Raw genomic sequence first — 24,942 nt, forward strand, 5'->3', positions numbered from 1 at the left:
AGACAAAATGATGTGTGGCTCTGGTCCATAGGGGCACCCCATACAGACTCTAAAGTATCAACTGCATGCTACTTTGCCATAACAACATGCAGCCAATACCCCCAGATGGTGACAGATACCTGGAACAAATTAGACAAAGAAACAGTGTGCAAACACTATTCAAGATTCTAAGAAAAAACTTGATGCAGAAAGATACAAAGACAGGTCACCACGAGCATAGCTCCCTTCCCGTATTATACAACTAGGTTAAGTACACAGGACACTCTCAGACCATAAAAAGAGAGAGAATTGAGAGAGAGAGAGCGAGCGAGAGATGGGGGGAAGAGGAGAAAGAGAGAGAGGGGGGAGAGCAAGAAAGGGGAGAGAGAGATAGACAGAGCTAGAGAATGTACCTCAAATAAATATACTTTACTTCTAGTGTGCATGGTTAAAAAAATGTCTGTAAGATTTGCACTACTCAAGAGTTTGTTCTATTAGAATATGGCTAAAGTAGATCACAAATATAACATATAAGCTAACCTGAATAGGAATATCCCCATGATTCTCGGTCACGTCCCAACAAGGAACAAAAGCGCCGAATTCCATACGACAAGTCACATTTGTTTGTTCCCACTCCAACCATCTATAAAGGAATCATTCAAAATAAGTAGGCAAGAAGAAAATTCTTTGTACATGTGCACCTGAATGGTATTTCAGATGGCATCAACAAACAACTCTTGCATGAAGCTTCAGCCAAGAAGTTTAACATGAAGCTTCAGCCAAGAAGTTTAACTGCAATCTTATTTTACTGGCAAATACAATGGGTTCACAAGTTTCACACATCCACCATCGAAACCATCACAGATGTAACTAAAGTTCCACAGAACTCATTTTATGTTATTCATTAAATGCATTGTTTGTTCAAGCAGTTGTATAGGTTCCCTTGATTTTCACCCACTTTTACCTACTTCAAATTGAAAACTTTCTTAAAATATATCAAAATCAGATAAGTAATTTAAGAAATGTAAACACATAAAAACTATAGTTACTGAAAAACATTGTATACACAATAAAGACTTTTCTTTTTCTTATTACTATTCTCTTTGGGAAGAAAAATTGAAACCTTGTTGTGTTGTACTGGCATGTGATGATTTCCATGTAACCAGCTGAAAGTAGTAGAAGGAGAGTTGAAGTCATCAGCTGTCAGCTCTCAGTGTATGAGAAAGAGTAAGAAATAGATCTGAAGTTGATAAGAGAAATCTTGACCCCAGTCTGGAGACCAAGTCTCAGCCCCCTCACCTCCTGATGGGGAGAGGTGAGGGGGTTGAAAGGTTTTGAAAATGGACAGCTACACTCAGGCATGGATCCAGGAATGTTATTTGGGGGGGCCCGAACCGATAAGTGATAACCGATACTTGAAACACGCCAATATTTTAACCTCAAGAATAATGCTGTTGGCTTGGAGATTGGTCCAGAAACATAAGTCTGTTTTGCTCGTAATTGTATGAGAGGAAGAGGAGGCGAATCAAGTAGAGAAGAAAAGGTAAAAGGTGCAGATGGAGAAATGATAATGGAAGAGAAAGTAAGGGGAAGATGGGCAGAATATTTTAGAGAGTTGCTAAATGTGAAGGAGGATAGGGAGAGAAAGATAGCTGCAGTGGGAAATGCGAAGAAAATGAGAGTGATGAGTGAGGAGAATGGAGGAGAAATAAGGAAGGATGAGGTGAAGGCAGTTGTTAAGATGATGAAAGAAGGTAAGGCACCTGGTCTGGATGGATGCCATGCAGAATGTCTGAAAAAGGGAGGTACAGTGATGGTGGACTGGCTGGTGAGGTTATTTAATGTTTGCTGGAGAGAGGGTAGAGTGCCGGAGGACTGGAGGAGTGCTTGTTTAGTTCCTCTTTACAAGAGAAAAGGGGACAAGTGTGAATGTAGTAGTTTCAGAGGGATTAGCTTGTTAAGTGTAGTTGGGAAGGCTTATAGGAGGATCTTGATTGAGAGGATTAGGAGAGGAACAGAAGGAGTAATTGGTGAGGAACAGTGTGGATTTAGGACGGGTAGAGGTTGTGTAGATCAGATCTTTGTGGTAAGACAGATATATGAGAAAGCTATAGGAAAGGGGAAGGATGTTTTTTGGGCTTTTATGGATCTGGAAAAGGCTTATGATAGGGTAGACAGAAAGGCACTGTGGGAGGTTATGCAGATATATGGGATAGGAGGAAAGCTTCTCGGAGCTGTCAAGAGTTTTTATGAGAGTAGTAGAGCTTGTGTCAGGATTAGGAATGGAGAGAGTGAGTGGTTCAAGGTAAAGGTGGGACTTCGTCAAGGATGCGTTATGTCGCCCTGGCTGTTCAACTTATACATGGATGGGGTGGTGCGAGAGGTAAATGCAAGGGTAGTGGGTCAGGGATTGGAGATGGTTAAAGAAAATGGAGAAAAGTGGGAGGTGAGCCAGCTGTTGTTTGCGGACGACGCTGCGCTTGTGGCAGGATCGGAGGAGGGATTGAGGAAGTTGGTGGCAGAGTTTGGGAGAGTATGTGATAGAAGAAAGCTAAAGATAAATGTGGGTAAAAGTAAGGTGATGAGATGTACAAGGGGTGAAAGTGGCAGTAGACTGGAAGTGAGCATTAAGGGAGAGCGACTGGAGGAAGTGGATAGTTTTAGATACTTGGATGCAAATGTGGCAGGAAAAGGTGGAGTGAAGGTGGAGGTAGAATGTAGATTGAGAGAAGCGAGTAAATGCCTTGGTGGATTAAAGAGTGTAATGAGGAATAGACATTTGGGAATGGATGCTAAGAGGAGACTCTATGAAGGAGTGATTGTGCCAACAGCACTGTATGGGGCAGAAACATGGAACATAAGAGAGGAAGAGAGAAGGAGTTTGAATGTGTTTGAGATGAGGTGTCTGAGAAGTATGATGGGGGTTACTAGGCTAGATAGAGTGAGAAATGAGGAGGTGAGGAGGAGAATGGGGGTGGAAAGGGAGCTGGGAGATAGGGTTGATGAAAGAGTATTAGGATGGTTTGGACACATGGAAAGAATGAGTGAAGAAAGACTAGTAAAAGAGGTATGGAAGGCAGATGTGGAGGGAGTGAACATGAGGGGAGGTGGATGGGGTGAAGGGGGCTTTGGGGAAAAGGGGAATGTCTGTTGAGGAAGGACGGGAGAGGACAGAAGACGGGTGAATGGAGAATGGTTGTATATGGATGATGTTGTGATTGCATGAGGTGGAATGGGCAGGGGGATGGGGGGTGAGGTAGTATGTGTGAGCAAAATTTGATGCAGCCCGAAGGGATTTCTCCCCATCTTCTCCTTTTATGCAATGGGGGGACGGAGAGGGGGGGGTCGCCGATTTAATGAAGCGGCCTTGCTGTGGATGTGCTGTGTCTTGCGACACTGCTTCTGACCCAGGGCAGAGGACAAGGTGCAGGGATGACCCGTCATCCAGGAGGTGCTAAGATGAGAGGGAGGGTGGAGGGGTGTGGAGTGTATTCAGGGATGGAATGGGTGGAAATGGTTTTATGCCTTTTCCTTTTTGGCTACCTCCCTTGTAAGGGGGAAAAAGCCTTGGTACATGTATGTATGTATAATCTAAATCATAAATTCGCACTAAAAAGTGTTTATCCAAGGAGAATCAAACTCGAGAAGAGTGCACCATACTCAAGGCATTGTCCCACCCCTGTATCCGCGCCTGGCTACACTGTCCATCTGGCAGGATCATGACAAGCGCAGGTGCCTGTCCTGTTGTGGAAGGATGATAGAGGTATTAATGTTTTGTTACCAGGATCTCAGGATTGTTGTTTGTGGAGGCATATGAGAGAGCAGGTGGATTAAAGATAAGAGAGTTTTAAGAGGTCATGAGAACAAATTAAGGAAGACTACATGTCTAAAGTATATGAAGAAATACAAATTTTCCACATAAATGCATAAATACTTGGGATAGCTTAGGTGATATAGCCCAAGCTGGAACAATACATAAATTCTAGTCTAAATATGACTGGAAATCAAGGATATGGATTCAATTTGGAGCTACATGAATTTGAGGCTAGGTATGATAAATTGGAGAGTAGGAGATGGGACCCATCAAGCATTACTCCTTTTCTGTATACTACTATTTGGTAAATTGGGTAAATTCATCCTTTAGATATGTGATGATTCAGTTTAATAATGCAAAACTCCCCCTATCAGGAGCTAGGATGGTACCCCTTACAGACAATTTTGTAGTATGGAATTTAATGAACCATGCACTTGGTTCAACTCATCAGTGGCAGGATTCAAACCACCATCACCTTGATCTCACCCGCAAGTAACAGTGCCCTAACCCACTCAGCCAGCAAGCATCCTCTAGATTTGTAGTCTTCTTTAATTTGTTCGCATGACCTCTTAAAGCCCTCTTATCCTTAATCAAGACCTCTCTTCTGTCAATATGGTCTATGTCCTTTAGTGACCTGTATACTGTAATTATATCATCTCTTTGTTTTCAATATTCCAAACATTGGTTGACCCAGTGCTTTTAGTTTCTCCTCATATGGTCTACCTTCTAGGCAGGGAACCAGTTTGGTTGCTGCTGCCCTTTGTTGTATCTCTTGATCTTGTTTACAGCCTTCACTCTGTATGGGGATCATATCCACTGACACATATTCTAGTCTTGGATGGATCAGGGTTTCCAGTTTTTTTTTTTTTTTTTTATCATCTCTTCATCCTAAGTGAAAAGTCACTTTAATCTTCTGCTGCAATCTATCTGTATCTTAAAAAAATCCTAGTCAGGTAGGTTGGAAGATGGGGTTTATTGAAGGTCATTAATTGATCTAAGCACTTTTTTTTTTAACTCTATATAAATTTCTTTTTATCATCTCACTATTCTTTCCATTATTTCTTCTTCTGTGTATTTACCTAGTTGTATTTACCTAGTTGTAATATACGGGAGGGGAGCTATGCTCGTGGTGACCCATCTTTTATCTTAAAATCTTGTAGTGTTTGCACATACTGTTTTGTTGTCTAATTTCTTCCATGTATTAATCGCTCTGTGTGGGAAACTGTTCCTTTCCAAGTTTTTTCTATAGCTATCTTTTTTCATTTTTTTCCGTGTCCTCTCGTTTTACCGTTGTCCCACACTAACAGGTCGTTCCTGTCTAAAACTTCCATTCCTTTCATTATTCTGTAGATAGTCAGCAAATCTCCTCTTTCTCTTCTTTGTTCCAGTGTTGGTAGGTTCAGTTTGGATAGTCTTTGCTCATATGTTAGTTCGGCGAGAGTCGGTGCTAGTTTGGTTGTTGCTCTTTGTAATCTTTCTAGTTTCTTAATATTCTTTTTGGTGCTGGGTGTCCAAAGTGATGCTGCGTACTCAAGTTTTGGTCTTATTAGTGTAGTTAGTATTTTCTTTATCATTTCTTCATCCATATAAGTAAATGCCATTTTGATTGACCTCAATAAGTTGTAGGTTTCTCCGAATATTTTATTTATATGCTTATCAGGTTTCATGTCCTTTCCAATCATCACTCCAAGATCTTTTTCAGTTTGCTTTTTTATTTTTTCTTCTCCAATTCTGTATTCTTTTGATATTCTGTTTTTACTCTTTCCAAATTCCATTATACTGCATTTCTCTATATCAAATTTCACTTCCCACTTTTGAGTCCAATTCCATATCATGTCCAGATCTTGTTGCAATGAGTTGCAGTCCTCTTCCGTTTTTACCTTTTTAAGTAATTTTGCATCATCTGCAAAAAAAATTCATATAGCACTCCACGCCTTCATTCATGTCATTAATGTATACGGCGAACATGATCGGGGCCAGTACCAATCCTTGCAGGACACCGCTTTTTACTTCTTCTCAGTTGGAGAATTTTTCTCTAATTACAACTCTCATTTTCCAACCAAACAGGAAGTCTTCCATCCATTCCAATAATTTTCCTCTGATTCCACCCTTTGATTCTATCTTATTTATTAATTTCTTATGAGGTACCTTATCGAATGCCTTTTGCAGGTCCAGAAAAGCACAGTCCGCCCATCCATCTCTTTATTGTATTATGTCTACTAATCTTGAGTAAAAGCAGATCAGATTTGTTGTACATGATCTCCCTTGTCTGAATCCAAATTGATTTGGGTTCAGTATAGATTTTTCTTCCAGGTATTTAACCCATCTGTTTTTGACAACTCTTTCACAAATTTTTGCTATTGTGCTTGTTAGTGAGACCGGTCTGTAGTTAGATGGAGCTTCTTTATCACCTCCCATATAAATTGGTACAATGTTTGCCTTTTTCCAGTCCAATGGTACTTTTCCTTCTTTAAGTGAGGATTTAATTATATTATATATTTTGTCAGTTAATTCTTCCATACATTCCTTCAGTATCCAGTTTGCAATTCCGTCTGGGCCATGTGATTTTCTGACATCAAGGGTTTTAATTTGATCACTGATGTCTTTTTGTTACATTTATTTCTTTCATTGCTGGGGACAATTCTCTCTCTCCATCTACACTGTGTGGTATCATAGGGGTGAAATATGGACAACTCTCACAAGAGTGTTTGCTAGGGTTGTTGGAAAATTGATTTTGTCGTACTGAGTCCTTGATTCTAGTTCTATTATTATGGTTTCTTCTTGGGTCCACAGATTACATGGAGTTCCACACTGGTCTTCAAATTCATCATATACCCCTTATGGAACATGTCTTTATTATTAATTCATTGTTGGTAGAATTCAGGACCAAGAATCTTGGGTAGTACACGTCCAGGTTCACTTCATCTTAGTATGGGTCAAATTGGTTAGGAATGCAAATTCCCTTAGTGGGATTGAGGCTGTCATTATTGACGCAACTGGGTCTACTGATTACACAGACAGTGTATTACCTTCTGCTGTGAAGGTGGGTAGTTGCTCTGGTGTTACCCATGAGTTTGTTTTTGGGTCTGGGGCCAGGAGGCCTCTTTGCTTCACACACTGGGAAGTGTTGTGGGGCAGATGGAGAGGGCAAAGGAATGTTGGTTTTAGGAGGTTTCAGTATCATTATTCACACTGCATTATGGGTGACCATACTAGGGTTGGCTCTCCAGCCTGGTTAGGTTCAAAGAGACTATGTATAAGGCACATTTCCAAGTCCATACCCCATGCAGAGTGCACTGAGCAGATCTTACACAGGACTACTCAGTAATGCAGGCTCCTGTCAAGCTGTGACCACTGGGCTTACACCATCTACCATGCAAGTTGTGACTAAGGGTTTCCAGACATTATTATCATCTGCTCCCACCATCATGCATCAGTGCTGGAGGATTTGTGGGTTTTAGTACAACAAATGAAGTTATTGTTAGTGGGAGAGATGATGAGTGAATATATTCTCAGTCTCAGTTGCTTCTCATTCTCAGCATCACCCAAGGGTAGCACCTGGGGCTGGTGAGGTAGCAGTTGGTTTGCCTTCCAGTTTCCAAATCCCGTTTTGAGATCTTGCCCCCCTATTTTTGGGAGATAGTATGGAGAGGGCTGCAAACCCTTGAAACAGGATTCATAGCAGGTAAGGAAATCCTTACCCCCTCAGGGGTCAAGTGTATTATTATCAATAGAAATGTATATAAGTTTAATTAAAATATACTACTGATAAAAAGCCCACCAGATCTGTCCCATATACAGCTGATGTCATTTTCAATTCCCAATAATGATGAAAACCTCCTTCAAGAGGTTTTGCTCCACGAACTGCTGCAGTTCCAGAACTATATTCTGGGTTGAAGTGAATCTGTCGCTGTTTGCTACAAAGCACCACACTTCCTGCCTGGCAGCCTCCTTCCTTACTGCCCCACACCCAACAAAACTCTGTCAACAAAAGAGAGAACATACTTCAACTTTATTTATCAAATTTATATATACATACATACATACATACATATACCAAAGGCTTTTTCCCCCTTACACGGGGAGGTAGCCAAAAAGAAAAAGGCATAGAAGCCACTCCCACTCATTCCATTCCCTACATTTTCCACTCCCCTCCACCCTCCCTCTTATCTTGGCACCTCCTGGATGATGGGTCATCCCTGCATCCTGTCCACTGCCCTGGGTCAGAAGCAGTGTCGCAAGACACAGCACATCCGCAGTAAGGCCGCTTCATAACTTTGGCGAACCCCCTCTCTGTCCCCTGATGCAGAAAAGATGGGGAGAAATCCCTTCGGACTGCGTCAATTTTTTTCTCATACATATTTCCTCACCCTCTATCCCCCACCCACTCCCCCTCATGCATCACAGCATCATCTATACACAACCCTTTTCCATTCACCTCTATCTTCTGTCCTCCCTCAACAGACATTCCTCTCTTTTGTAATGCCCCTTTCACCCCATCCATCCATCTCATCCTAGGATGCCCCCTCATATTCACTCCTTCCACCTCTGCCTTCCATACTTCTTTTACAAATCTTTCTTCACTCATTCTTTCCATGTGTCCAAACCATCCTAATATTCTTTCATCAACCCTATCTCCCAGTTCCCTTTCCACCCCTGTCCTCCTCCTCACCTCCTCATTTCTCACTCTATCTAGCATAGTAACCCCTATCATACTTTTCAGACATTTCATCTCAAACACATTCAAACTCCTTCTCTCTTCCTCTCTTATGTTCCACGTCTCTGCCCTGTACAATGCTGTTGGCACAATCACTCCTTCATATAACCTCCTCTTAGCATCCATTCCTGTCTATTTCTCATTACAATTTTTAATCCACCAAGGCATTTACTCTTCTCTAAATCTACATTCTATCTCCACCCCTACTCCTCCCTTTCCTGCCACATTCACACCCAAGTATCCAAAACTATCCACTTCCTCAAGTTTCTCACCCTTAATGCTCACTTCCAGCCTGCTGTCACTCTCTCCCCTTGTACACCTCATCACCTTACTTTTGCCCACATTTATCTTCAGCTTCCTTCTGTCACATACCTCAAACTCTGTCACTAATTTCCTCAATCCCTCCTCTGATCCTGCTACGAGCGCAGTGTCATCAGCAAACAATAAGTGGCTTATTTCCTACTTTTCTCCATTTTCTTTAACCATCTCCAACCCCTGACCCACTACCTTTGCATTCACCTCTCGCACCACCCCATCCATGTATAGATTGAACAGCCAGGGCAACATAACTCTTCCCTGACGAAGTCCCACCTTTACCTCAAACCATTCACTCTCTCCATTTCTAATCTTAACACAAGCTCTACTACTCTCATAAAAACTCTTGACTGCTCTTAACAGCTTTCCTCCTATCCCATATATCTGCAGTACCTCCCACAGTACCTTCCTGTCTACCCTGTCATAAGCCTTTTCCAGATCCATAAAAGCCCAAAAAACATCCTTACCTTTTCCTTTAGCTTTCTCACATATCTGTCTTAACACAAAAATCTGATCTACACAACCCGTACCTGACCTAAAACCACACTGTTCCTCACCAATTACTCCCTCTGTTCCTCTCCTACTCCTCTCAATCAAGACCCTCCCATAAGCCTTCCCAACTACACTCAGCAGTCTGATTCCTCTGAAACTACTACACTCACACTTGTCCCCCTTTCCCTTGTAAAGTGGAACTATACAGGCACTCCTCCAGTCCTATGGCACTCTACCCTCTCTTAACCCCTTCAATATGAGCATTAGCTGCCAGACGTGCGATGTTGCGTCATAATACTCGCATTACAAAAAATAAAGTCACCGCTGTATTAATCGTTTTCTATTTCACCCGTGAATTTTGATATCCATAGAAAATATGATGAAGCCAGTTTACAGAGTATTGGGGTCACACAGGTACAACTACAATAAATATAATCAATACGCCGACGTCGGCATCCTCGCGCATCCAGTTGCTCCTCATGATGCCTACGTAGGCATCACCGTATGGAAGGGGTTACACAAACATTAAATAACCTCACCAGCCAGTCCACCATAACTGTACCTCCTTTCTTCAGACATTCTGCATGGCATCCATCCAACCCAGGTGCCTTACCTGCTCTCATCATCTTAACAGCTGCTTTCACTTCATCTTTCCCTATTTCTCCTCCATTTTCCTCACTCATCACTGTCATTTTCTTAGCGCTTCCCACTGCAACTACCTTTCCCTCCCTATCCTCCTTCACATTTAGCAACTCCCTAAAATACTCTGCCCACCTTCCTCTCACTGCCTTCTCTTCCATTATCATCTCTCCATCTGCACCTTTTGCCTTTTCTTCTCTACTTGATTCGCCTCCTCTTCCTCTCTTAATTTCTTTCCAAAACATCTTTTAATTACTTTCAAAATTTTCTGTCATACTCTTACTCCATTTCACATCTGCTCTCCTCTTTGCTTCCTTTATCTTATGCTTAACTTCTCCTATCTTTTCTTTGTACTTCTCATACAATTCCCTTGTCCTAATTTGTAGCCAATCTATGAATGCCTGTTTCTTCTCTTCTACACCCTTCTTTGCTTCCTCATCCCACCACTCACTACCCTTCCTTCTATTTCCTCCTGCCCTCCTTGTTCCACACACGATCTTTGCACACCTTATAACTCCCTCCTTGAACCATCCCCATTCCTAGTTCTACTTTATCCTTCACTCCCTTCCACTCCTCTCTCAGCTTATTCTTATATTCATTCTCCTTTTCTTTCTCATTTAAGCAGTTCACTCTAAGTACCTTCCTACCTTCTGCCCTTTTTAGTCCATGGGCCAGGAGGGTCCACAGTGCACCCCCCCCCGCCCATAACAGTATAGGACCATATTTTTTTAGCCCCTGGGACCTTATGAAACAACAATATATGATGACCACAGCAGTATTTTGGGATCAACTACCCATTAGTGGCCATTTTCAAAATGGCCACCGGCATAACTCAAAAAATCACATTTTCGCTTATAACTTTCCTTCTATGAAAGATAGAGACATGGTTTCAGTGTCTTTACCTATGTTTTCGAGTACCAGCAATCCAATAATGCATCTTAGAACTCTCTATCACTTTTACCTTATTGTTAAACTTGAAAAAAACCTCGATTTTGGGCCTAATCGGGCCACATTTTAGTGATCCTGTAGTACAATATGCAAAGTGCAAGATTTTATTCAACATACTGTTTAGAAATTACAATTTATCTTCTTATTGTTTTACAGTAAACTGTCTATCCTGAACGAACATGGCATCCAAGAAGCGCAAGAGGGATGAGTGTGTGGCAGGTGCTTCTTCCAAAACTGAACATTGCATTATACATTACAGAGACAGTTCATCAGGACCATTGACAACACTGACAGAAGAGAGACTATCAAAGCTGAAAGAAATCCAAAAGCGGAGACTTTCTGAGCCAGTAGATTCTCCTCATTGGATGTCGTATGTCTGTTTACAAATTCCAGATACAGTCGAGGAAAACCATGGATATCATCGACAATGTTACAAACGGTTCACATCTAATCTAGAAAGACTTTCATCCTCATTGACCTCATCATCATTAACAGAAACTGATGTTTGTCGTCCACGTCCACCAAAATGCCCTTCTGATGGAAGTGAGAAATTAATTTTTAACCCAGACTGCATTTTCTGCCACAAGACCGGCAAAAAAAAGGTTAAACATGGAGGCAGCTGGACAACTGAACCAACATCAGGATTTGAATATGATGGAGGTGCAACTGTTCTCAAAGTTGCAGAGCAACGAAAAGATTTTGAGATGCTGCAAAGGATCAAGGGTTATGACCTTTATGCCTGTAAGGCTCAATACCACAGGAGTTGCAGAGCTAAGTACACAAGAGACCCGTCGTGGTGGTGCAGCAGTGACCCTGAAGCTGTCTCAGCAGGCCATGATGGAGGAAGCACACCGCAATGCATTTGCCAGTACTTGTGCCTTTGTTGAAGAAAATGTTATCCACAATAACACTGTTGTAAAGCTAGATTTCTTGAAGGACATTTATGTCCAAGAATTAGCTCAAACCCAGTCTGGAAACACTCAGTACAGACCTGAGAAACTAAAAGCAAAACTTGTTGTGCATTATGGGGACAAACTATCATTTGAGCCAATCCAATCCCAATCAGGCCGGTTTGGTTCTTACCTTGTTTTTCAACACTGACATTAAAGGAGGAGAGGCTGTGAAACAGGCGTATATCCTTGGTACATCTGACAAAACAAAAGATGTGGCCTTGAATTTGAGGTATGATATTCAAAAAGCCTTTCAATGTGCCGAACCACTGAAATGGTCACCAACAGCTCAATATCTGGAGGGAGTAAATCCTAACATCCCTGAGGAATTAATGAAGTTCCTGTACTTCCTCATAGCTGGCAAACAAATGCAGGAAGATGGCACCAAAGTCAATCGACTGACACAATCGATTGGACAAGACCTTTGCCATGCTGTCACAAATGGCCAGTGGAAATTGCCAAAACACATACTTCTGTGTATGACACTGCGACATTTATTCAGAAGTGCAGAACTTACCAACCTCATAAACAAGTTTGGGCATTCAGAAAACTACAGCTTCTCTCTAGAGCTTGAAAGTGCATTGGCCAAGGTTCTTCAGGAATCACCAAAGATCCTCCCTCTTCGCATCATGAAAAACCCCTCTCTTCCAGACGTATTCCATTCAGATTTTGATAACTTCAATCAAAATACCGCATCAGGATCAGTGCATACCAGTCATGGAATCATGCTGCAAGAAGTAGGACCACTGCTAGAGACATTGAAACAGGGGACATGGATACCAATTTAATCACAGAGCGAAGTAAGAGCAGGTCTGTCAAATTAGAATACTCACAAAGTCTGTCTGAATGCTATGTCACACAAAAGCAGAGCCCATCTTACACAGTTAAAACTTGGACCTGTGCTGAGGGTGAAATCTCAAGCCATACTGCTCGTACCAAAGATATGTTATGGGTCCTGGTACGTCTGCACAGCTCAAAGACAGAACAACAGTTGCCTGGATGGGCTGGTTTCATTTCTGTCACTGGTGAGAAACTGAAGAAGAAAACCACAATAGACTACTATCCAGTAATAAACTCGGCCAGTTCCCACCATGTAGGAAGTCTCTGTATCAGCATATACAACACGTGAACTACCAGACTGGCATCTGGAAGTGTGCTGATGTTGCCCTGCCTGTAATACCTGAACCCACAGGACATGGATGGAAATCATCCGATGGCAAAATGACACCACTATGGTTTGATGGACCAGTTGTGACAGAAGATGTTGCTTCTGAAGATGATGCCATTGCTAATGACGAAGAAATGACTTCTGATGATGAGATGGAAATAAGTGACATAGATGAATATGTCATGTCAAGTGACAGTGATGATAACGTTATTAAGTTTGTTGGATTGTCCAGGCTTCAAGAGAATCATGTTTCGTGCACTATGATTTTTATGATGCTGCCAATGCTTTATAAATGTTCTAATTGTCTCAACTTAAATGAGAATGTACTGGTTTCTAGCTGTTTGAAAATTATTGGAAAAATTATAATATTTTCTCTTGTCTTTTTGTATGTGATTTCCATATGATTCTGTAAGGTTAAAGAAAGAAATCCAAATTTGTACTTGAAATGAATTATTTTCAAAATTTGGGAATAAGGTAAACGTGATAGAGTGTTCTAAGATGCATTATTGGATTGCTGGTACTCGAAAACATAGGTAAAGACACCGAAACCATGTCTCTATCTGTCATAGAAGGAAAGTTCTAAGCGAAAATGTGATTTTTAGAGTTACGCCGGCAGCCATTTTGAAAATGTCCACTAATGGGTAGTTGATCCCAAAATACTGCTGTGGGCATCATACATTGTTGTTTCATAAGGTCCCAGGGACTAAAAAAAAATGGTCCTATACTGTTATGGGGGGGGGGTGCACTGTGGACCCTCCTGGCCCATGGACTTTCCTCTTTCTCAATTTACCTTCCACCAGAAAATGATCTGATATTCTCCCACCCTCTCCCCTTACAACATTTACATCCTTAACTCTTCCTACCATACTCCTGGTCACCACTATATAGTCCATTAATGCTCTATCTGCCACCCTTCCATCCACCACCCTCTCCCATGTGTACTTATGTTTGATTTTCTTCCGAAACACTGTATTTGGTATCATCAACTCTCAAGACACATCTCCACCATGAATTCTCCACTACCATTTTTACCTGGAACTCCATACTTCCCAATCACTCTGTCTATTGGTTTGTTTCCTTCCCTAGCATTAAGGTCTCCCAATATAACTACATTGACATTTCTCCCTAATCCCTCTATGCACTCATTTATATCTACCCAAAAAGCCTCCCTTTCCTCTACGCTCTTCTCACTACCAGGCCCATACACACTTACAAAAACCCACATCTTCCTTCCCATCTTCACCTTCACATCAACCTTGATGAAACCTCCTTCCACTCCACTACATGCTTACTTATCTCTTCACTTACTAGTATAGCCACCCTTTCTCTCCCTCGTCCCCTCTTCACTCCTGAGTACCTCCCAGCTACACTCCCAAACTCACACTTGCCCTTCCCTTTCATTTTAGTTTCACTCAAAGCCAGCACATCCATCTTTCTTCTCGCAAACATACTGCCTATCTCTCCTATCACATCCACACACATTAAAAGACCCAAACTTTAGGGTACTGGTTGGAAAACTCCCAGACCCTCTTATGCCTTTACTTTTTTTAGGAATGTCCCCTTTGGGGCTACACGTACCAGGACTCCTAACCCCATCCCCCGTCCTGTTTTTTTGTCGCCTCTTACGACTCACGTGGAAAGACTTGGTGGTAGCATTCTCTTCCCCCACCACAAGGTAGGCAAAAAAAGAAAATGAATATTCAGAGAAATGGTACAGGACAGTAACAAGGGGTTGGGGGACAGCATAATGGAGGGACATTCGTAGTATCAATTTATACAATTGATTATTCAAGGGTAATTATAACTCCAAAATTTGAAGCATACAAATGAAGATTCTTTTTTTCTAAACCTTTGTCACCATATGACAAAACAGTGGGGTTAACCAGTTATGGCTTTTGGGCCCTCCTGTTAGAAGAGGACAGGGATGATGCTACATCCACCAACTGCTAAAATAGGAGTAGTGGTGTTGTAAATGAGCTTTGTGTGTGTATGGTGTGCGTGTATTTACCTAGTTGTATTATACAGGAAGGGGAGCTATGCTCGTAGTGACCCATCTTTGTATCTCTCAGCATCTACCGTATTTTCCGGCTTAAAATGCGCACCCATGCACTTCGTTATCTCAGTACACAGATAGCGTGCACCGACTTATAATGCGCATGCCAGGAAAAGTCACTGGTGGCTAAAGCTCGTGAACTGCATGTATGCGACTCCTGCTTGCGTTGGTCCATTGTTTTGTGTGAAATTTGAGCCATGAAAAGTTTATTGAATACAAAATGTACATGAAAAATTTCGGATTTTTACAGAAAAATTGTAATTTACTATCCTGAGGGAATAATTCATCTTACAAGTTTTTATCACCGTGTACAAGTTTTTATCGCCATGCAGCAACAAACTATGTTTCGGTTCATAAGTGTCTTTACTGAAGTGACGTTTAGTTTAACAAACTCTTGCAAGAGGGTGTTTAGTGTAGGCTAGATTGGCAATAGAACTGTCAATCTCGGCCCTGATCTAGCATATACCGGGCGAGCTAAAATGGCCAACGTTCATGATGTTGGTACCAGTGCTGTTTTACGGATCCCAAATATTTGCATAGACTACGATAATTAATGTTAGTAAAAATAAACCAATGAAATAACGGTGATTAATTACTTAGTATCATGTGAACGAGGTTACATGGAGAAGTATTTTTCATTGGCTAGAGCCACCACTGGGAAATCTGTTGATTTATCACTAAATTGTCAGTTTAGGCATCAATCAGGACACAACTAAGAAAAAGTTGGAACTACATGTACCGGTATATGACTCATGTTGTGCATTGGTCCCTTATTACTTTGTAGCTTAAATAGTTTGTAGGAAATATGATCTAAAAAAAGTTTATTGAAAGTAAAATATATAGAAAAATTTTGGGATTTTTACAGAAAATTTTCATTTTATATCTTGAGGAAATAATTCGTCTTTACAATTTTTTATTTAATACTGAAACAAACTACGGACTGTTTCGTTTTAGCTTTGAACCTGCAATGACAGTGGTGAAATAGGACAGTCTCTCATCGAGGTGACGTTTAGTTAATATAACTCCCAAAAGAGGGTGTTGTAGTCAGGTGTTTGACACGAGTTTATGAACGGCCGCAATGGAATTTGTACCATACCTAAAGTGAAGCAACAAAGCCAACATAAAAATTCAAACTAGGATGCTGTGAACATGGGCAAATATCATGAATATTGATCATGTTTCATGGTGTTTAGGCCTATTTAAACATGAAAAATAAGATTCGATAGATACCTATCTATACCAAATATTTATATAGCCCATGCTGGCGTATTCTTTCATGTCACCATGGCTGTTCTTCTTGTTCTCACGGAACGTCACGGAGAAGTGTGCCGTCCCGACTTTGTGACGGCCAACATCGTCACGTTGTGAAAAAGATTACACAGCCGCAGAATTTTTATAGTAGGCTGTAGATAATGCGCACCACCGGATAACGCGCATCCCCCATTTTTAGTCCCTTCCAACGGAAAAAAGTCGCGCACTATACGCCGGAAAATACGGTAGTTTATTCATAAATTCTTGTATGGCTTTTGGACTCATCCAATTTGTTCCAGACATCGACCACTCTATGTGGAAAACTATTTTTTTCTCAGATCTTTTCTATAACTATCCTTTCAGAGTTTCTTTTCATGTCCTCTTGTTTTACCTTTACTCCAATTTAATAAGTCTTCTCTTTCAAGGACTTCCATGCCTTTCATGATTCTGTAAATGGCCAGTAGATCTCCTCTTTATCTTCTTTGTTCCAGGGTTGGTAGTTTCAGTTTGGACAATCTTTGCTTGTATGTCAATTTGGAAAGGGTTAGGGCCATCTTTGTCATTGCTGTTTGGATTGAAATTTCTTTATATTCTTTTATGTATTGGGTGTCCATACTGTCACAGTGTACTCCAATCTTGGTCTTATCAGTGTGACTAATATTTTTTTTATCATTACTTCATCCAAGTAATTAAAAGCCACCTTTATTGATCTTAGTAAGTTGTAGGTTTCTCCAACTATTTTGTTTATATGCTTGTCTGGGGACATGTCTTTGGTGACAATTACTCCTAGGTCCTTTTTGGAGCTAACTTTCTTTACTTCCTATGTACATATTTTGTAGTCCTGATACTCTTTTATTTTTTATTTTTTATTATTATTTTTTTTTTATACTTATTCCAAACTCTATTATACTACATTTCTTGATGCTGAAGTTCACTTCCCACTTTTGGCTCCATTCCCAGACTTTGTCCAGGTCTCTCTGTAGTGATTCACAGTCTTTTTCTGTACTTTCTTTAGTAATTTTGTGTCATCTGCAAAGAAGTTCATATAACGTTCTACACCTTCATCCATGTCATTTATATACATAGCAAACATTACTGGAGCTAATACTGAACCTTGTGGGACCCCACTTATTATTTCTTCCCAAGTTGAGTTTATATCTCTAAGTACCACCCTCATTTTTCTCCCATGCAAGAAATCTTTCATCTATTTCAATAATTTTCCTTGTACACCTCATGTTGTTTTGAGTTTTCTTAATAGCTATTTTAGCACTTTGTAAATCCTGGAAAGCACAATCTGCTCATCCATCCCTTTCTTGCATTATATCTATTAACCTTGAATAAAAACAAATCAAGTTGTGGTACATGATCTTCCTTGTCTAAAACCAAATTGTTTTGGATTCAGTATGTTGTTTTCTTACAGATGTGCTACTTTTGATAATTTTTTCACATATTTTAGCTATTGTGCTTGTATGCGTGACCGATCTATAGTTTGTTGGGTCTTCCTTATCTCCCCCTTTATATACTGGCACAATATTGGCATTTTTCCAGTCTTGTAGTACCTTTCCTTCTTTGAGTAAACAATCTATTATCTTATATATTTCGTCTGTTAGTTCATCTATACATTCTTTTAATATCCAGTTTGCAATTCTGTCTAGGCTGTGTGATTTTCCAACATCAAGGTTTATTATTTGTCCCTTATTTCTTTCTGTGTCACAATTATTTCTTTCATTGAGAGGGATCTTTTTCCCTTTCCTTCATCCCAATTGTATTTATCTAGTTGTATTACATGGGAAGAGAGTTATGCTCATAGTGACCCATCTTTGTATCTTTCAGCATCTAGTTTGTTCTCAAATTCCTATATAGTTTTTGCACACACTGTTGCCTCATCCAATTTGTTCCAGATATCTACCACTCTGTGTGGGAAACTATTCTTTTTCTCTTCTATAACTATCCTTTTTGAGTTTCTGTTCATGTTCTCTTGTTTTGCTCTTCACTTTAATAAATCTTCTCTATCGAAGAGTTCCATCCCTTTCATAATTCTGTAAATAGCCAGTAGATCTCCTCTTTCTCTTCTTTGTTCCAGGGTTGGTAGTTCCAGTTTGAACAATCTTTGTTCGTATGTCAATTAAGAGAGTGGAGTCGCCATCTTTGTTATTGCTCTTTGGATTCTTTTTAATTTCTTTATATTCTTTTTGTACTGGATGTCCATATTGTCGCAACATACTCCAATCTTGGTCTTATCAGTGTGACTAATATTTTCTTAACCATTTCCTCATCCAAGTAATCAAATGCCACTTTCATTGATCTTAATAAATTGAAGGTTTCTCTATCTTTTTTGTTGATATGCATGTCTGGTGACATATCTTTGCTGATAATTACTCCTAGGTCCCTTTCCAAGCTAAAAAAAAAATTCTTCCTTTGTACCAATTTTATATTGCCCTAATATTCTATTTTTACTTTTTCCAATTTCCATTATACTACATTTCTTGATGTTGAAGTTCACTTCCCACTTTTGACTCCATTCCCAGACTTTATCTACATCTTTCTGTAGTGATTCACAGTCTTTTTCTGTACTTACTTTCTTAAGTACTTTTGCGTCATCTGCAAAGCTCATATATTCCACACCTTCATCCATGTCATTTATATACGAGGCATGATTTTTAAGTACTGTATTTTACGGCTTGCAAGACGCTGCATCTTGGAAGATGCACCCTATTGAAAGAAATTTCTAAGAAAAAAAAAGAAGTAATTCTCATACAAGAACACATTCACCATATACCTGACCACTGAACACAAAAACATAAGCAATGACAACACGTATTGGAGGGTCTCACTAAACGTCGAGGGCTTTTGCTCAAATGCATATAATTATGCATTAAAATTAGCATATGGTTGCATTATGTGACCTATTTTCATAAAAATGTGTGATTTTCATATAATTTGATCAAAGAAAAGTTACGCTTTTATCCTCTGCAAAATTACCAAAGTCACCCACCGCCGACCAAACACAAACAATGACGGCTTTTGCTCAAATGCATAATTTTATATAAAAATTAGTATTTGGTTGCATTATTTGACCTATTTTCTTTAAAATGTGTGATTTTCATGAAATTTGAATAGAGAAGTTACGTTTTATATAAAATTATGCATTTGAGCAAAAGTCGTCATTGTTTGTTTGGTCGGCGTTGGTCGACTTTGGTAATTTTGCAGAGGATAAAAACGTAAATTTTCTTTAATCAAATTACATGAAAATCACACATTTCGAAGAAAATCGGTCAAATAATGCAACCATATGCTAATTTCTATATAAAATTATACATTTGAGCAAAAGGCGTCATTGTTTGGGTTTGGTCGGGTTTGGTCGGCTTTGGTCGACGTTTAGTGAGACCGCGTATTGGACGTATTGTTTATATTGCGAAATCACTTGTCCGATTTTGTTTGTATGGCGATGATACTAGTCGGTGATTAGTAAATATACTATACATTCTTCATTGTCCAAGGGTGGTTTTATTTTCATAAAAATAAACAACAAATTTCAAAAATATGCATGTAGACATATAAAACTCAACTGCCGAATAATTTTTTCGGTAGGCGGTGGTCCAAAGTGTCTTTCTGCTGCTCTTTTACAGTGTTCTTTGGCATATCATGCAACTTGTAGCTTGTATGCGATAGTATAACTAAATCATTTTGATGAACTAGCCATGGGTGATAATTTCCAGGACAAAAAATCTTGTGACATGTGTAATAGCCTGGTGGTAACTGATAAAGGCACCTGCCTTGTGCGTGCATTCGTGTGTATGTGTGTGTTGCTATGAGACGAGGGAATGGCCTGTTTTCTTCACATGCCAGGTAGGCTCCAGGAAAGATTATGGTATTGGAAATACTTGTAACAGCTAAGTACTGAGTTTACATCATATAAAAGGTTGAATTAAATAGTACTTAAGCTAACATCATAGTGTAATGACTCAACATACAAATCCAGGTCGCTATCGGTCAAGTGTCCAAGCTCACTTGAGCTTGGGTGTTGCCTTACAATACAACATTCGTCTTGGAAGACGCATTAGCATTTTTCAGGGTAGTTTTTAGGAAAACAAGTGCATCTTGTAAGCCGTTAAATACAGTATGTACTTTTAAGTATGTACTGGTAGGGGATTTGTAGATCAGATTTTTGTGGTAAGACAGATATGTGAGAAAGCTAAAGGAAAAGGTAAGGATGTATTTTGGGCTTTTATGGATCTGGAAAAGGCTTATGACAGGGTAGACAGGAAGACACTGTGGGAGGTACTGCAGATATATGGGATAGGAGGAAAACTGTTAAGAGCAGTCCAGAGTTTTTATGAGAGTAGTAGAGCTTGTGTTAGGATTAGAAATGGAGAGAGTGAATGGTTTGAGGTAAAGGTGGGACTTCATCAGGGATGTGTTATGTTGCCCTGGCTGTTCAATCTTTACATGGATGGGGTGGTGCGAGAGGTGAATGCAAGGGTAGTGAGTCAGGGGTTGGAGATGATTAAAGAAAATGGAGCAAAGTGGGAGGTGAGCCAGTTGTTTTTTGCTGATGACACTGCACTTGTAGCAGGATCAGAGAAGGGATTGAGGAAGTTAGTGACAGAGTTTGAGAGGGTGTGTGAAAGAAGGAAGCTGAAGATAAATGTGGGTAAAAGTAAGGTGATGAGATGTACAAGGGGAGAGAGTGACAGCAGGCTGGAGGTGAGCATTAAGGGTGAAAGACTGGAGGAAGTGGATAGTTTTGGATACTTGGGTGTGAATGTGACAGGAAAGGGAGGGGTGGGGGTGGAGGTAGAATGTAGATTGAGAGAAGAGAGTAAATGCCTTATTGAAAAGTGTAATAAGAAATAGACACTTGGGAATGGATGATAAGAGGAGGTTATATGAAGGAGTGATTGTGCCAACAGCATTGTATGGGGCAGAAACATGGAACATGAGAGAGGAAGAGAGGAGTAGTTTGAATGTGTTTGATATGAAATGTCTGAGAAGTATGATAGGGGTTACTAGGCTAGATAGAGTGAGAAATGAGGTGAGGAGGAGGACAGGGGTGGAAAGGGAACTGGGAGATAGGGTTGATGAAAGAGTATTAGGATGGTTTGGACACATGGAAAGAATGAGTGAAGAAAGATTAGTAAAAGAAGTGTGGAAGGCAGAGGTGGAAGGAGTGAATATGAGGGGGCATCCTAGGATGAGATGGATGGATGGGGTGAAAGGGGCATTACAAAAGAGAGGAATGTCTGTGGAGGAAGGACGGGAGAGGAGAGAAGATAGGGGTGAATGGAGAGGGGTTGTGTATAGATGATGCTGTGATGCATGAGGGGGAGTGGGTGGGGGATGGGGGTGAGGAAGTATGAGGAAAAAAAAAAAAAAAAAAAAAAAAAAAAAAATTGACGCAGCTCGAAGGGATTTCTCCCCATCTTCTCCTTTTCTGCATGAGGGGACGGAGAGGGGGGGGGGTTGCCGAATATATGAAGCAGCCTTACTGTGGATGTGCTGTGTCTTGCGACACTGCTTCTGACCCAGGGCAGTGGACAGGATGGATGACCCATCATCCAGGAGGTGCCAAGATAAGAAGGAGGGAGGAGGGTGGAGGGGAGTGGAATATATAGGAAATGGAATGGGTGGGAGTGGTTTCTATGCCTTTTTCTTTTTGGCTATCCCCCCATGTAGGGGGAAAGGGCCTTTGGTATATGGATGGACTGTTTTGAAATAAAAATGAAACAAGTAGACTTTATGTAACACTTTTATTTTCACAAGAAAGCCTGTACTGTAATCTACTTTTCAACATAATTATGGAATCATCTGACTGTGTTTAAGTTTGTATTTGAAATGCCTCCTCTGATTGAGAATGCTGTGAAATACGCGCTGTGATTTGTTTTCTTACTGCTGAAGGCATGAAAGTAGCTGAAATTCATTCATCAGATCAGTGAAGTGTATGGAGAAAACATCATGAGTGATGGGATGGTGTAGAAAAGGGTGAGAGCTTTTAAAGATGGCTGTACAAACGTGCACCAAACTATCAGTAATGAGTGAAGGTCGTCCACTTCGTTCCTGATCAGGCGCATTTGTACGGCCATCTTTAAAAGCTCTCACCCATTTCTGCACCATCCCATCACTCATAATGTTTTCTCCATACATTTCACTGATCTCATGATGGATTTCAGCCGCTTTCGCGCCTTTAGCAGTAAGAAAACGAATCACAGCACGTATTTCAGTCAGCAGTATTCTCAATCGGAGGCATTTCAAATACAAACTTAAACACGGTCAGATGATTACGTAATTACGTTGAAAAGTAGATTACAGTACAGGCTTTAATGTAAAAATAAAAGTTACGAAAAGTCTACTTGTTTCATTTTTATTTCAAAACAGTACTTAAAAAACACACCTCGTATATGGCAAACATTATAGGATCCAATACAGAACCTTGTGGGATTCCACTTATCATTTCTTCCCAGGTGGAGTTTTTGTCTCTAAGTACCACTCTCATTTTTCTTTCATTCAAGAAATCTTCCATCCATTTCTTAATTTTTCTTAGGAGTTTTTTGTGTGGCACTTTACGAAATACTTTTTGTAAATTGTTTTGGATTCACTATATTATTTTCGTCCAGATGTTTAATTCATCTACTTTTGATAACCTTTTCACATATTTTTGCTATTGTGCTTGTAAAGGAGACTGGTCTATAGTTAGTTGGATTTTCCTTGTCCCACCCTTTATATATTGGTACAATATTTGCATTTTTCCAATCTTGTGGTACCTTTCCTTCTTTGAGTAATCAATTATTTTATGTATATTTTCCGTTGGTTCATCTATACATTCTTTTAATATACAATTTCAATTCCATTCGGACCGTGTGATTTTCTGACATCAAGGTTTATTATTTGGTCCCTTATTTCCCTCTGTGTCACAGTTATTTCTTTCATGGGGGGGGGGGGGGTCTTTCTGTCCTTCATGCCAATTTTGTGTACTTTCAATTGTGAATATAGATTTAAAATGTTTGTTTATAATTTCAGCCATTTCTACATCTATATATTCATCATTCCTTTGACACATTTTTACAATTTCTTATTTATCTTTTAGCCATTCACATACCTGTAGAAGAGTTTAATCTGGTCTTTGCATTTTTCTATCATGTCTTTTTCATAGTTTCTCTTTTCTTCCCTATGTATTTTTACATATTCATTTCTTAGTTTGATATATATTTGCCATTTGTGAACACAGATTTGAAATGTTTGTTCATAATTTCAGCCATTTCTATATCTTCTGTATTCCCTTGATGTAGTTTTACTATTTCCTGTTTATCTTTTAATTTACCATTTACATACATACATATACCAAGGATTTTTCTCTCTTTCAGGTTGATCCTCACATTTGTCTATTATGTCTTTTTCATAATTTCTTTTTCTTCCCTGCGTATTTTTACATATTAGTTTCTTAATTTGATATAATTATATTTGTCACTTATCCTTTTTTTTTTTTCCTAGCTTTGTCTCTTCTATCTTTTGCCTCACTATATTTTTTGTTGTACAAGCACTTAATGTACACCTTTCCCTGTTTTTGTTTTGGTACATATTTATCCGCTCCTTCATTACAGATTTCTTTTAATATTGTCCATTTCTCTTCCATCTGTGTCTCTTTATTAAAGTAGTTTTCCCAACTCGTTTTTTGAAAGAATTTTCTGAGTTTTCCAAAATCAGTTTTGTTATACATTAATCTTCCTTTTCTGTGTTTCTTATTTCCCAAATAAATTTCCTCTTTTAGTTCAACCTCAATTAGTATGTGGTCACTCTTCCCAATTGGTGTCTTGTATTCCATTGTATCCACAATTTCAAGCTCTGATGTAAATATTAAGTCTAGTCTCGATGGGTCTTCATTATTTCTATATCTGGTATTGTCTTTTACCAACTGAGTCATTGCGTATTCATTGGTTATGTCCAGCAGTATATTTCCACAATGGTCCTCTCCACCTTTCACTGTCATCTCCTCCCAACATATTTCTTTGGAGCTAAAGTCACCCATAATTGCTAAGTTCCCTCCTACTTTCAGTATTTAATTTAATGCATGTCTTGTGTCTTCCGGCATCTTGGAATGGTCACTCTCTTTCCAACAATATGTTTTCAGGGGCACTTATATCAATACAAATTTTCTACATTTCATGTCACTATTTTCAACTTTTATTGTAATCAATTCCACATTATTTCCTTCTGTTATCTTTGTCACATTTAAGCCTTTCTTAGTCAAAAACATGACACCACCCTGTTTCTCCTCTCTATTTTTTTATCCAGTGATTTTATAAACCTTGTCCAACAGTATTTGGTGGTAGTGGTCTTTTTAATTTTGTCTCCAAATTCCCATTATATCCAGTTTCTCTTCCACCAGATAATCGTCTAATTAGTTTAATCCTAAAATCATGCCATCTATGTTGGTATACATTACTTTTAATTTTTAATTTTTTCCTCCTTTTTTCTTTTCTCTCTCTCTCTCTCTTATATATACCATTTTCTCAGCCTCAAGTCCAGTACTCTAAAAAAAATACTCATTCTTTTTGGTCTCTGTTCTTCTCTCATTTTTTTTTTTTTTTATTAGCTTCATTTTAGTGTCTTTTCCCTCTC

The 24,942-nt window shown here is 39.5% G+C and overlaps 1 protein-coding gene across 6 annotated transcripts in view; it reads right to left on the reverse strand.

The window, feature by feature from the left end:
* Positions 1–24,942, reverse strand: part of LOC143027242 (SPRY domain-containing SOCS box protein 3) — a 97,191-nt gene that overhangs the window by 55,500 nt on the left and 16,749 nt on the right. For all 6 annotated transcript variants that reach the window (XM_076188522.1, XM_076188546.1, XM_076188501.1 and 3 more), the window contains 2 exons: positions 7,575–7,774; positions 520–622 (listed from right to left, as the gene is read on the reverse strand). In XM_076188522.1, coding sequence (XP_076044637.1) covers positions 520–622; positions 7,575–7,774 — 303 coding nt within the window. The remainder of the gene's footprint in view (positions 1–519; positions 623–7,574; positions 7,775–24,942) is intronic.

This window comes from Oratosquilla oratoria, chromosome 1 (assembly GCF_046742065.1).
Source record: "Oratosquilla oratoria isolate Oo_2021 chromosome 1, ASM4674206v1, whole genome shotgun sequence".
Classification (NCBI taxonomy): domain Eukaryota; kingdom Metazoa; phylum Arthropoda; class Malacostraca; order Stomatopoda; family Squillidae; genus Oratosquilla; species Oratosquilla oratoria.